At 38.4% G+C, this 14,274-nt stretch overlaps 1 protein-coding gene across 1 annotated transcript in view; it reads right to left on the reverse strand.

The window, feature by feature from the left end:
* Window positions 1-1,962: 1,962 nt before the first annotated feature.
* The window catches only part of slc15a4 (solute carrier family 15 member 4), a 72,602-nt gene continuing 60,290 nt past the window's right edge, over window positions 1,963-14,274 (reverse strand). The window contains exon 9 of the mRNA XM_065260053.2: window positions 1,963-3,803. Coding sequence (XP_065116125.1) covers window positions 3,652-3,803 — 152 coding nt within the window. The 3' untranslated portion in view covers window positions 1,963-3,651. The remainder of the gene's footprint in view (window positions 3,804-14,274) is intronic.

Below are 14,274 nucleotides of genomic sequence, written 5' to 3' on the forward strand. Positions count from 1 at the left end.
ATATTGTGCTTTTTCAATGTACATTGTTTCAAAGCAGCTTTACATGAAAATACTTATAACAGAAACCAGACATATATGATTAAATTTATACTAAATGATTATATTCTACAGAAATGGCAATAAAGGCATTTGATTGAATTCAAAGAAAAGCTTATTGTGTAGGTTGATATTGGATTGAAGGACTGTTATGTCCAATTGTGCAGCAAATCACTGATTTAAATTGCATATTTCAGTATGTTAATCATTTTCCTTGTGGAAAGTACTGTAAATAACATGTTAACTGTAAGCATTCAGTTCAACTGTTGACTGTTATTTGCAATAGGCTATTTAAAGCAAAATATCATAGATTTTCTTGTGTTAGCAACATTGTGATCCTGTTTAATCTTAATCAGGTAACAGGCTCAAATAAACCATCAATTACTGTAAAGATCGCTTGCACTTAAAGGGAAATTCCACTTTTTTGAAAATATGTTCATTTTCCAGCTCCTCTAGAGTTAAACATTTGATTCCGTTTTGGAATCCATTCAGTTGATCTCTGGGGCTGGCGCTACCACTTTTAGCCTAACTTAGCACAATCCATGTGATATTACGCACTGCCCGAAAATAGTCACCTGCTATTGAAAGTAACCAAGGGGACTATTTTCGAGCAGTGCGTAATATCAATAAACCTGCTGCAGCCATGTTACGGCAGCAAAGTCCTTGATTATTACGCCAGAATGAGAGTATAGTTCCTAGCCATATCTGCATGGAAAATCACAACTTTTAATTTTACGTCGGTCTAAGTACACGATGTAACTACAGAAGAGTCAAGTTTTAAATAGGAAAAATATCAAATCTCTTTGATTATTTTTTAGCGTGATGCTAATGGTCTAATCAGATTCAATGAATTATGCTAAGCTATGCTAAAAGTGCTTGCGCCAGACCCGCAGATCAGCTGAATGGATTCCAAAACGGTAAACCTCAAATGTTTAACTCTAGGAGAGCTAAAATGAGCATATTTTCAAAAAAGTGGAATGTCCCTTTAAACTTGTAAGTTTAATCAACTTGAATTTACAAGTCATTTCAACGTACTATTATTTTCATGAGTTACTGTAACTTAAAAAATAAAGCTGAGTTAGCTTAAATTATTAATATAAAACTTAAGCTTATGATATAAGTTTATAATATACTAGTCAACATTTAAAGTTGTCTTAAAACCAATTCTTGTCTTTGAACATCTTTGATTAACTTTTTTGATCCACTTCAAATGTTGGTGGTTATAATGACTCATCACTAGTCAAGAAAGTTGAAATAAACTTAAGTACGTCTTCAAACTGATTCGTCTTTAAAAAATATAAGTGCAAAAGGGACTTTTTACAGTGTTCATGTATATGTCTTTACACCTTTAAATCTTCTGCTTTTCTTTGAATAGAGCAGAAGACTGTAAAAAACTCAGAGACGGCAGGAATCTATAAGCTGTGTCAACACACTGACTTAGAATCAGAAATGACAGAGGAAAGGAAGATTGTGAAGCTTAAACATGACACTGACGGTCAGACTCTCAGCAGGAAATGACTTGTTTGTATCTCAGTCTACAGTAGATATGCTTGAGTGGAGAGTGATGTTCAGATTTCTCATCCATCTGACAAAATTGGACAGGAATGTAATTGAATGTGAGAGATTACAGGGTTTCCTTATAAGCCGGGAAAATGTTTAATGTAACAATATATAGACGTCTCACTCTCTAACATAAATTACAAACACAAAAACTCAGATGCAATTTATGAAGTAAAAACAGATCATTTATTGCCTTTCAAGCAAGAAATACAGAGAAAAGATAGATTCACTACAGTATTTCATTTCATAGACACTCAAATGTTTAAGAGAATTTACAATTTTATGAAAACAAACATGGCTTTGCTTAGCAAACATTTTTTAAGCTTTTTAAATACTGTATACCTTCTACACACTCTCAGATTTAAAAAAAAGCAGTCACTGTGATGGTACCATTTTAAAAGGTCTAATTTTATATTTAGGTACAAATATGTATACATTTGGTACCATTATGTAACTTTGAGGTACTAATATGCAACCTTTAGGTAAAAATGTGTACTTTTTGAAAAGGTACCACCCTAGTGACAACTTTTGTACCTTTCTTTCTGAGAGTGTAATAACAAAAACAGACCTAAAGGATTTTTATAACAGTCATCATATTGTTATCAGGTTGTTTATGTTTTTGAGATAAACACGGGTGAGAGTAAGAAATGCATCACATTGATGGAGGTCAACTTTAGCATTAAAGGCACAATCTGTGACTTTTGACAAACTGTTGCTCAAACCCTACAAACTACCTACATGTGACAACACATAAAAAGATCAACAAAAAAGCATAATGCAAGTGTTGTTACCAAAAGAAAACTTAAATCAGTCACCAAAAAGATTTAGTTAATGCTAATTTACATCAAGCAGCACCCTGCAGCATCACGACACACAGGTTAACACTACAATGCCAAATCAGAATGTAAAATTCATGATTTCAAATATACCAGAGATTGGTACAAATTTAATTTCACGTCATAACTTCACCTTGAGGTTTCTTTATTATTAAAAGACATTGAATGGTATAATCCTATAAAAGTCACAGACTATTACAAATAAGCAGCAAGACTCTTACAAAGACTGCATTTGCAAAAAGATAGCAGTAGAAGACATCAACTGAGCAGTGAACATTATAATACCAGCAAATGTATTATGATGTCTGATGTTATGATTTGTAACATATAACCATTATAAGGGTTTGACATTACGACACAAAATCATTAAAACAAGCTCACAGAATACTAAGAAAATGAGAATTTCAAATAATGCCATACATCTGGTACAGGTTTAATCGAAGTGCTAAAGGACAGCGTTTTTAAACAACAATTTTCAGTTTTAAAATTAACTACCTTGACGTTACTGTACGTACTCAGTAATAAGTCACTTCACTGGATACTCATTTTCAATATTGAATAGAAAATCATATTGCTGTTTTAGTAGACATTAGTATTAATAAGTGACCACAGTAACATTATACAGTGCAAATAGTTCCTAGACTGCATATATGGAGAGAAGTGTTAATCAATAAAAAGTACTTGCTTAAAAACCATTTAAAAAGTACCACAAACATGCCCAAAAAGACAAATTTTAATACATCTGACAAGATGTGTAAAAACAACAGTGTACAGCCTTACCTTGTTCAGTGCAAACCACAATCAAAAGATTTAATAAATATCCAAATATTCAAGAAAACATTTTTTTACCCCTGTTGTAAACTCCAAAACATCTATTTTTTTGACTCAGTAAATAAAATCATTCACTAACATAAAAAAAAAAGGAATAAATGCACAAAAAAATTACACTCTATAACAAACATGCATATTAAAGTTTGCTGATGGAGTGAATTGTCTAATTTAATATATAAACAATTTAGCAAACGATCACTTGACTTGCTTTTGGTCAAATTGTAAAGTATTAAAAGTCACCAGTGAAAGGTCAGTTTAAGAAAATAAAATGGGTTTGAGTTTTGAGTGAATTATTTTAAAGCCTACCTCCACTTTTAAAATACTAAGGGCCAATGTCGTGGCACACTTTTTGGCGGTGGAGGAGCACTGCTGTGTTTCATGATTGTGGTCATGAGTTGGCCAGAGAGGCTCTGTGGCTCCCTGCTTTAGGTTTCTGTTTGTCATACTTCACAGATACGATGAGGAAGACGAGGAGGGTAACTCCCTGAATGGCCGCCAGGAGGAAGAAGTAGTAATTCAGTGTGCAGTCATTGATGTTTCCTAAAGAGGGTGATAAAGTGATAGAAATGAATATTGTTGTTTCGCAAAAAAAAAAAAACATTCTGATTTACAATATACCCAACATTGCAATAGGTAATAATAATTTGAACACACACAAAAATGAAAGATTAAATTAAAGCAATGGCGGCTAATGACTGCTCTTCCGAGGGGCTCAAATTCAAAATATGTGTTTGTTGCGTCATTTGAACCATGTGCATCACATGTTTTGTCAAAATAAGTGAATGCTGCACATGCGTCAAAAGGGTTTATGATAAAAGAGATGCTCATGTTCACAAAATACACGCAAGACACTCCCTTAACACTAAACTCTGATTACACATGAGATTAGGCGAGTATCTGGCAACCACGAGCGTCTCTTTTATCATAAACCTACTTATGTGTACATATGTTTGTGTTTTTATATTTCAACAAGCAATCTGCTTCCTTCATAGTACCTTACTTTATTTTAGCTGATAGCATGTGCATGGTATTAAGCAGCTCATCCTCAAACCCATCTCTCTGGTTATTCAAGCAAAACCAAAACCATCTCCCCCTCTCTTATTTCACCCCTCCCATATAATGCTTCAGAGCTTATAGAGGGTTTACATCAATACTTACAGGGGAACCATAAACAAAAAGACAAATCTTCACAAGAAGGAGGAAGAGCTGAGAGTAAAGACCTATAATTCAACTTCTTGAAAGCTTAGGCAGACATCTGAGCCCTCGGCCTGAACTCCTGTTGTTTAAGTCTTTGACTCATTGGCATTACAGCTCTGGATGACAACTGTGTGTAGCATTTCATTCATTTTAGCCCCTATTACCACAGTAATCAGTTCTCAGTACAGAGAATCAGTTCTCACATTTTTTATATCACAAATGATAAGAACTGCTTATTGTGTGTTCTTTGAGTTTGAACCGATGGGCAACCTTCCGATCTCTTTGATGAAGCCAATATAAAAGTGATTTAAACTGCAATTCATCGACTGGCCGCTTGAGGCTGGCTCCAAAAGGGAGTCAATCCCCATGGGAGTCAATGTTAACTCTTTCCCCGCCAGTGTTTTAAAAAAAAGTTGCCAGCCAGCACCAGCATTTTTCATGATTTTCACAAAAGTTGAATGCCTTCCAGAAAAATTTTCTTCTTCAAATATATAACATACAATATATTAAATGAAAGAACAGACCCTAGGTTTCTTCAAAAACACTATAATTCCATTTTTGCGAAGGACTTTTGATTGAGATCAGATGCAGAATGATCCTTAAAACATACACTGAGTTCTTTCTCTTTCATGTGAGGTGTTACTTCTGGGTTTTGAAAGTTGCGGAAGTGTGGCAGCTGGTGGATAATAGTGGTATTGCGGAAAGCTGGAAATTCTAGTCATTGGCAGGGAAGCGTTTTCTCTTAATTGACGAGATAACTCATCAATGGCGGGGAAAGAGTTAAATGCCCATCTTTAAAGCAGAAAAAATATGTTTACAGCCTGGTATAAAAATTGTTTTGGGTCTGTATAGCTAATTTTGCCCTTCATTACAACTGTGAAAGGGGTGAATTTTTTGTAACTCATCCATTTAATAAATTGTAAGTCTTATGCTGCATTTACACCAGCCACAGTAGAGGCGGCAAGCGCGGGTGATTTACATGTTAAGTCAATGCAAAGATGCGATTACAAGCGGATTATTATCCTGCGGCGAGGTACGCAAGGAAGGTGTGGCGCGTTCCGCGTGAATTGAGCGTTGCCGTGGACCAATCAGGACCTTGCTGTAGTAGTGACGTGATTACAGGAAGCGAGCGGAGTGGCGGAGTCTCCGCAGAGTCGCAGAAGCCCCTCCCATGACACGGATTTCCGCGGGAATTTCTCGAATGACTAGAATTTCACGCGCGGATGAAGCAAGTGAACTCAAATGTTCAAGCATCCTACCGCGGCTGGTGTAAACGCAACATTAAAGTTCAGCATAATTAGGGCGTGGCCACTTGAGTGACGGTTGAACTGCCACTATCATCACTACAGTCGAGCTAGGCTGACATGGTTTCTGCAAACAAACACCTCAGCTTCACCCACAGATTACACGCAGATTATTATCCTGCGGCGAGGTACGCACGGAAGGCGTGGCACGTTCCGCGTGAATTGAGCGTTGCCGTGGGAAACGTGCGAGTTGAAAAATCTGAACTTCGGTGGATTTCCGCGCCGCGTTAACCAATCAGGACCTTGCTGTAGTAGTGACGTGATTACAGAAAGTGAGCGGAGTGGCAGAGTCTCCGCGGAGTCGCAGAAGCCCCTCCCATGACACGGATTTCAGTGTGAATTTCTCAAATGACTAGAATTTCACGCGCGGATGAAGCGAGTGAACTCAAATGTTCAAGCATCCAACTACGCGCTAATATCGCATTTTTGTCGCCCCTACCGCGGCTGGTGTAAACGCAACATTAAAGTTCAGCATAATTAGGGCGTGGCCACTTGAGTGATGGTTGTCTTGCCACCGCTATCACTTCAGTCGAACCTCAGCTTCACCCACATCCCGCCTCTTTATCCATTTTCGGATATCCACGAGTGATGCCTGGCCAAGATGGCAACGACAGGCCCCGCCTACTATCGGCTCCAAAAGCGATCTTCAGAAACCTATGGGTGACTTCACTGACACTATGTCCATCTCTTTTACAGTCTATGGTTCAAACCCATAATCTTTTACACTGTTAATGCCATGCTCTACCTACACAGGAGACCACTGATGACGGTTTGAAGATAGAAAAACATCAACTGATTCATTTTGGAAGTTTTACTGTCCACAGCCTTGAAGATCATCCGAGGCAACTACACTACTTGAGTAGAGACAGCTGATAAAAAACATGAAAGCACACATTTAAAATGGCATAGAGATCAAAGGGCCAACTACCGTGAATGGGTAAGCAGAAAGCCCATTAGTTTCTACATAATTGTGCTTCTCACTATTGTCAACCTGACATCAGTAATAAGGGAGATCTGGCAGGCAGCATTTTAACAACCTGAAAGATGAATCTTGTATGAAGCGAGCACCACAAGATTATAGATACAAATGTTCTGTCCCAAATAATGCACTTGATATGGATTTGCATTTAAATCTGTAACATACAGCACACCAGACCGTACAGAAGGTACTATCTGTCATTGTATGATTTGTAAAGGGGGTTACTATTGCGACATCCGAGGACCAGAAGGCATTTGGGATGGGATCCCAGTCTTGGATGGTCTAACGTCTCATTGAAAGCACTGTTTGTGACATAAAAGAGCTCACATGGGAGACATAGGCCTACTTCACGTCCCGATCCAATTCTACTCTAACCCCCCAATAATTTGCTAACTCCCCCTACTGTCCCCATCCAATAACAGTAGTGAAAAGCCTGGACATGCCGACAAGCTTACGATCAATTGCTTTTCTGCTTTTATGTACTCTGTAACAGCAGACGCTCCCCAATGACAACCGGTGTTACAAGCAGGTAGACAGTTTGACTGAGTGAGCAATAGAGCTTGGGATCTCACTTCCCTCCAGCAAGGGGAAACAAATGCACAGTCTCCAAAAACGCTGCATTTACAATACCGACATGCCACAGTATAGCTAAAAGCAAACCTACAATCAATACCAACAAACGGGCCAGATACACAGCACAGGCTACACTGACCAATGAAAATAGGCAGAGTAAAAAACTACATGCTGTTGCTTTGAGTTTGCTACACCCCACCTAGATTTTTGCGCACTGGCATGTGACGTGGCTGTTCTTCTGACAAGCCGACATGATTTAACAGCGGCGCTTGGCAGGATGTGGAGGTGCCGGTCGCCCCCCTTGAAAGGCAGGACCGTAAAGAACATTCAGTCAAAGGAGAGAGCGGGAGATATATCACGGCGACACGCTCCGAGAAAATTGCTCGCACTTCCCTTAGGAAAGTGGCAGCTGTCGCAGCTTTGCGGGTGTTTAGGCTGTAATGGAAAAATAAACATTACTGGAGCACGACTGCACGAGCCTGACGCGAATCTCAAACAGGATTCGAAAGTAAGGGAGCTAATGCAAACTGAGGGATCGCCGCAAATAATGTTTAGACAAAATGGGAGACGGGAGGAATAAACAAGTAGTGTCAGATAGAAAGTAAGACTGAAAGAGATTCACCCACCCTCCTTCCTTATGCTAAAAAGAATGCATTATTAAAATAATATTTGGACTAAGTGTCTACATGCCCTCATTTCACCACACATTGCAGATTCGGTTCATGAGGGTATTCGTGTATCATGAAGCAGCTCCACCAGATAACAGCAGGCACCTGGAAGTCTCACACTACAGGGGCCGATGACTGCATTTGTCTTGCTGCGGGCCCTTCGCAGTCCATCATGTAGCGATTTTATTAACCTTTTCCTGGCATATCGTCCCGTATGACACGGACGCTGCTCTTTGCGTTCATTTAACATTCTGTATCTGTATTTATCACGTGTGTTTCAGAAAGGGTATACCTGTCACATGTGAGAGCTTATCTGGCCTAATTTGAAATAGGTGGGAAATTAAATAGGAGTGAAGGGTAATGTAAAGGAATTCATTTGGCCTATACCCCAAGAGTGAGATCCATTAAAGGTGACTTACGTGTCACCGGGCGTAACCCGTCATGCAAATGAAACTCTGACACCTTTAATCCACTCTTAAAAGAGACAGACAGACAGATATATAGAGAGAGACAGGACAGAAAGAGAGAGAGCTTAGTTTATATAACGTTTTATAAGCAGGGGAGTGAGAGATTATGAGGCGGCAAGGCAGAACAGACCTACATTACATAAAAAAGCAAGCAAGAGGTGAATAGGGGAAACCAATGATGCATTAAACAACATGTGCTGCACAATAAGGGCGCATTCATTAAAACAATATTTGTACAGGTAAAAAATAAATGACCAACATCTGTCGTCTATCAAGTATATTAAACACATACTGTACAGAGGAACACAGGCTAATAAATTAAAAGCAACTCACATTTGGATAGCTATGCCTTAAAAATCTCACTGTGAGCCACTGCTAGCCTTCAGAAAATATTTCCTGTGCCAACACCTGTAACTGCTTTGCACTACATCAGCATACGATCTATCAGCAGATTTTCCTACTTTTGGACATCAGACGATTGTTTAAAAACAGCCGATGATCAAGGCAATGTCTATAGTAAGTTAATTAAATTGGGAATAAGAAATAACCAGAGCCATGCTACATAAACAGCAACATATCTAAACAGGATTCGCCATATTGTTGCTGTTGCCGAATTATAAACTCACGTTGACCAACAGCAAATAACTGTCGTGAAATTACAGTCTCTCTTGGCTTTTTACACTCCTAATGGTGTTTTCACACCAGACGTGAATGAAGCGTGAGTGAGGAGATCAGACAATCTGTTAAGTTGTAAAAAACGCTCACAGTGATTAGCTGTAAAAAAAAAATTGTTACTGCTCAATTTTCGTTGACTTTGCGTAAAATAATGAAACGTTTTTTTATAAGATCCCCTGGGGTCAATGTGTTAGCATGACAGAAGCTCCATGCTGTCATGTGAGAGCAACAGCCGGCATTTTTCCTTTTTTCCCCGAGTGCCTCTCATGTAAATTATTCAATTTTGATGGCTTACGTTTCTTCAACACCACAGAAAACCACCACATGTTTATCAATGCCATCAAAAGTATTATTTTGTTTTTGTTTGTTTGTTGATCACGAAGTACAAACTAGATGATGAAAACTAGGATACTGTGTGTATTCAATTTAACTTACCATGGGTCTGTTGAATGCTGTATTCTGATTGGCTGAGAAATGTTCTATGGGTGTTGATTATTTTCCAGTAAACCTGCGGTGTAACGGCACTTCGCTTTGCATTACCATCTTGGTGTGCAATATTTTTTTATAATTCAATGGCCCGTCGTCAATTATTCCTTACTTAATGTCATTTGTTGAGTGGATTTATTGCATTCGGCAGAGAAGGAGGACTGGCGTTTATCACGTTTTGGGAAAAAAGATGACATCATAACAGGGCAGATATTGGATTTTGCGTAAAATTAAGACTAATTACTTTTTAACTCTTTCCCCGCCATTGACGAGATGTCTCGTCAATCAAGAGAAAACGCTTCCCCGCCAATGACGAGTTTTTCCGTCTTTCCACAATACCGCTATTATCCACTAGGTTCCGCAACTTTTTAAACCCGGAAGTATTGCCCTATGGCAAGCGGCTGCATGTCCGTGTCTGTTTTAAAGATCGCTGTGAATGGGATATCTATGAAAAGTCTATCACAAAAATGGAATTAACTCTCCTTTTTGCTCAAAATGTGGTGTTTTTGCAGAAACCTACCCATATTCAAAAGCTGATTACAAAAGAACTACTGAAGCTAGGATGTTTTTTTTTTGTTTGAAAGCAGAGGGTTTGTTCTTTCATTTGGTATATTGTATGTTTATATATTTGAAGAAGAACATTTTCTGGAAGACATTAAACTTTTGTGAAAATCATGAAAAACGCTGGCGCTGGCTGGCAACTTTTTTTAAAAACGCTGGCGGTGAAAGAGTTCATACTGACCTGATACAATACAGATTTTGGTGGTAACACTTTTTTTTTAAATAGCGTTTATCACGTTTTGGAACCAAATTCTTCATATAAACACATATTGAGACTACAAGCTACCTAAAGCCGGCAATTGAGCGTTTTCACGTCTGAATTTCACATGCTAATGAAGCAAGTTAACTCAAGTTAACTCCAACTACGCTTAAATAGCACAATTTATTCACCTTATTCGCATCTGGTGTGAACGCACTGTTAGTTTCCCTGTAAAACAGGCACCAGTGCACTTCATCACAATCAGTCTTGCTTTCTATTACCCAACACAGTTGGACCAGAACAAATATACACAAGCACTGTACACATGATCTGAGAGTTTAGGGAGTGTCTGCCGTACTCCCAAATCTGCTGAATAATATGTTGTAAAAAAGTAAAACAATGAGCTCAGCAATTTGCCAACGGTTAAAAAGAAGTGAGTCTCCTGATCAATAAAAGCCTCCAAAACACATCACTATTCAGCAGACTGAGGGGACAGATATTGGTTTAATTAACACAGGGAAAGAAAAGAAATAACCAATATTAAAGAAGTGCTTCTAATTTAGACTGTCAAGCCATTACAAATTTTAATCAAACAAATTACGATATGACAATCAAATTAAATCCCAATAAATCTCATAACAATATTTACAGACAAAAAAGTCAAGATAATTGAAAATTTGTCTTAAAGATAAAACAAAAATGACAAAATATCACTTTAATATTACTTTTCTCTTTTAACCTCACTGTTGGTGGGCAAAGGGACTGTTCACACAAAACACATAATTTCTCTGTTCTGTCTGTGTCACGATACGTTAGACAGAACCCAAGTGCAGACACGGGTGTACAAAAATAGGGAATTTATTAAAGACAAAAACAACAAAATAAACAACCCATGAGGGGGCAAAAATAACATACACTGGGAAAAGACTAAACTAACAAAGTATTCACACAGGTATAACGAGGCATGGAACAAGGCATGAAACAATACATAAAACAACAATGAACAGGCACAGACTAACAAACACAAGGACCTTAAATAGGGGAGAACTAATGAAGACAACAGGTGACATGGATTAAACAATGAGGGTGACAAGGGAGCGAGGTAAAAGTGACAAGACACCGGGAACACGTGGTCTAGTAAAACACATACTAGGACCACGTGATCCCACACAAAACAAGGGCCTGTCATGATCCTGCCACAACACTGGATTAACCAAAGGTTAAGATGGCAGAACCATGACAGTCTGCAATTGTTGCACATTGTTAAGCATGATTAATACTTCAGCATATCCTCTACGTTCAAGTCTACATATGCAGTTTTCATGTATACTTCTGCGACATTGTCCGCATCGACTAGCCTTGCGTAGGTCTAGTAATCATGACTGCTTTGAGTGGCCTGCACAAGCGGCCATATAACTGACATATAAAGCAACCAATCATTCATGTTTCAGATTTCATGAGCAAACCATAAAAAATCGAGACACGCACATCACCTGGAAATCCTGTATAATTCAACCAATCAGGGGACGACTTCAAATATGCTGAAGTGTTTCCAGATAAGTGTGCTGTATGCATCAGAGACTGAGACTATGTGTCGGCATGCAGGCTGCTGCATTATTGCTGTAACCCACAGTATCAAGGCAAAAGCCAAAGAAGGAGCAGTTTGTTTTGTACATTGTTTGAAGAAGCATCTACAGTAATGGTGGCAAATAAACAGAGACCTTTGTGACAACATGAGTTGTTAAAAGTCACACCTCAACTTGATTCTCCTTTGTTTCTACCGTCACAAGCGGAAAAGCATATGAGCGTATGCAGGGCTCAACGCAAATAATTTTTATACTAGCCCTGTTGGGCCAGTGGTTCAGGTTTTCACTTGCCCTGCCAAAATTTTCGCTGGCCCCAATAAAAAAATGTCAGTGTCACATATTTAAAAATAACAATTCAAAAGTCAAATATAATAGTATACATATACAACAGACATGTTCCAACAAAAAAAAGGCTCCCAGCTTTTCTGCTTTCCCTGTAAACTGACAGCAAATTGTGCAAAATATTGCATCATTTCGTCCTGTTTTACCCAAGCAAATGTCTGCTTCCAAGATATTAAATAATATACATTGATGAAAATATATTTTAGTGACTGAGGGTGAAGCACTGGCCCGATCGGGCAAGTGACAATACTTTTTACTGGCCCGAACATCTCTCACACTTGCCCCGGGCCAACGGGCGGTCCTTTGCATAGTATGTGACGCTTTATATTGCAGATGATTTGACCTGAGGGTAGGGTTACAGCAGGCCAATCATAGCACTTGCACTCTACATAGAATTAACATTTTAGATTTTTGGGGAGGTTCACATTATAGTAGGGTATGTTCCCATGCAGAAGTATAAATTGAGCTTTAGTCTATGTAAACCTGTATAAGATCTTAGTTAATTGTGTATTGCAGAACGTAGTTACATCTCACTGTTGTATTATTAGTGCGAGTATCATATGTACACATTTTTAAGCCGAGTAAACATCATACAGCTGTTTTTAAACACAAGAACACATCCCGTGTGAACTGCTTCCCCGGCTATTGGGAAGCATTCGATTTTAAGCTTATATTAAGGAAATGGTCAATTTACAAACGGCTCAAGATGGAAAAATGTCACCCAATCATTTTGTATTGCTTTATTTTGTAATTAAATTGACCGCTTTGGTTCCAACATGGTAAAGTAACAATTATCCTGTGCCGTGAAAAGCTCTTTTGTGTTTAACCAAACACACATCAGTCACAAGTAAGTCCATCTTTGCTAAATACAATGAAGGCAATGTCAGCTTTATCTTAATTTATTTCATAAAGCTTTTGCTGGCCACACATAGAGACTTAACAGGCTGCCAAACGCTTTCCAATTACGTCCACAAAGACAAAACAAGAGCTGTCCATAAAGGACATTAACCAGCCCTATAAAAGTTTGGCAGGCTGAAACGAGGAAAGCGAAAAAGCGCAGCTTGATTTATTTAGCTGGAAGTATAAAACAATACACCGTAGGAGAGAATAAGATACAAAAGATACTCTAAATTTCCTCTTCCTCTCTTCTTCCGTTCCTGACACTCATTATCTTTAAAACTTTTGGTCCCTGGGTGCTGAGTGTTTGAACAGATCACAGAGAAAGAGAGAGAAAGAGAGAGAGGTCAGAGCATCTTCACTTTCGACACTCAATAACACGACCTAACAAATAATCATGTTGCTCACAACACATCACCTATTTCCCCTTGCAGCTCTATCTGCGCGTGTTAAACCCAACAACAATATTTCAGCAGCACTTGTCCCGGTGCCTTGACAGCTTTTCTACAGGAGATTACACGAGTCAGCACACAGAGTTCAATGCCATTTGTCAGGGTCTGCAAAAGCAGAGATGTTCATATTTTACGGTTTGCTTGTCCAGGGACGATCTCTCTGAGCAACAGTGTCAAAACTTTGAATTAATGCTACATGCTTTAGGTAAACAAACAAACCTCCTTCAGTTCATAATACTGTGCTCATGTTATTGTGTATTCACAAAGGAGTATGTTCTGAAAAATGTGAATAAATGTGATGTTTTATTACTAAAATAGAAGAACTAAAAAAGTGTTTTGGACAAATACAGTATGACCCTGCACAATCATAGAAAAATCGACCCAAGCTGGCATTGGGGCAGTACCCTTTAAAAAGGTCCTAATATGTACCATTTAGGTACAGATATGTATACATTTGGTACCAAAATTTACCTTTAAGTTATTAATATGAACTCTTTAGGTGAAAAGCTGCACTTTTTGAAAGAATACGGACCCACTGACCAGTAGGGATTATTTTTGACAATTTTACACAAGTGTGTAAAATTCAGGCTAAAGTCTAATTTTGAGATTAGGAGCATCAAAGTTC

Source organism: Paramisgurnus dabryanus, chromosome 11 (genome assembly GCF_030506205.2).
Source record: "Paramisgurnus dabryanus chromosome 11, PD_genome_1.1, whole genome shotgun sequence".
Taxonomy (NCBI): domain Eukaryota; kingdom Metazoa; phylum Chordata; class Actinopteri; order Cypriniformes; family Cobitidae; genus Paramisgurnus; species Paramisgurnus dabryanus.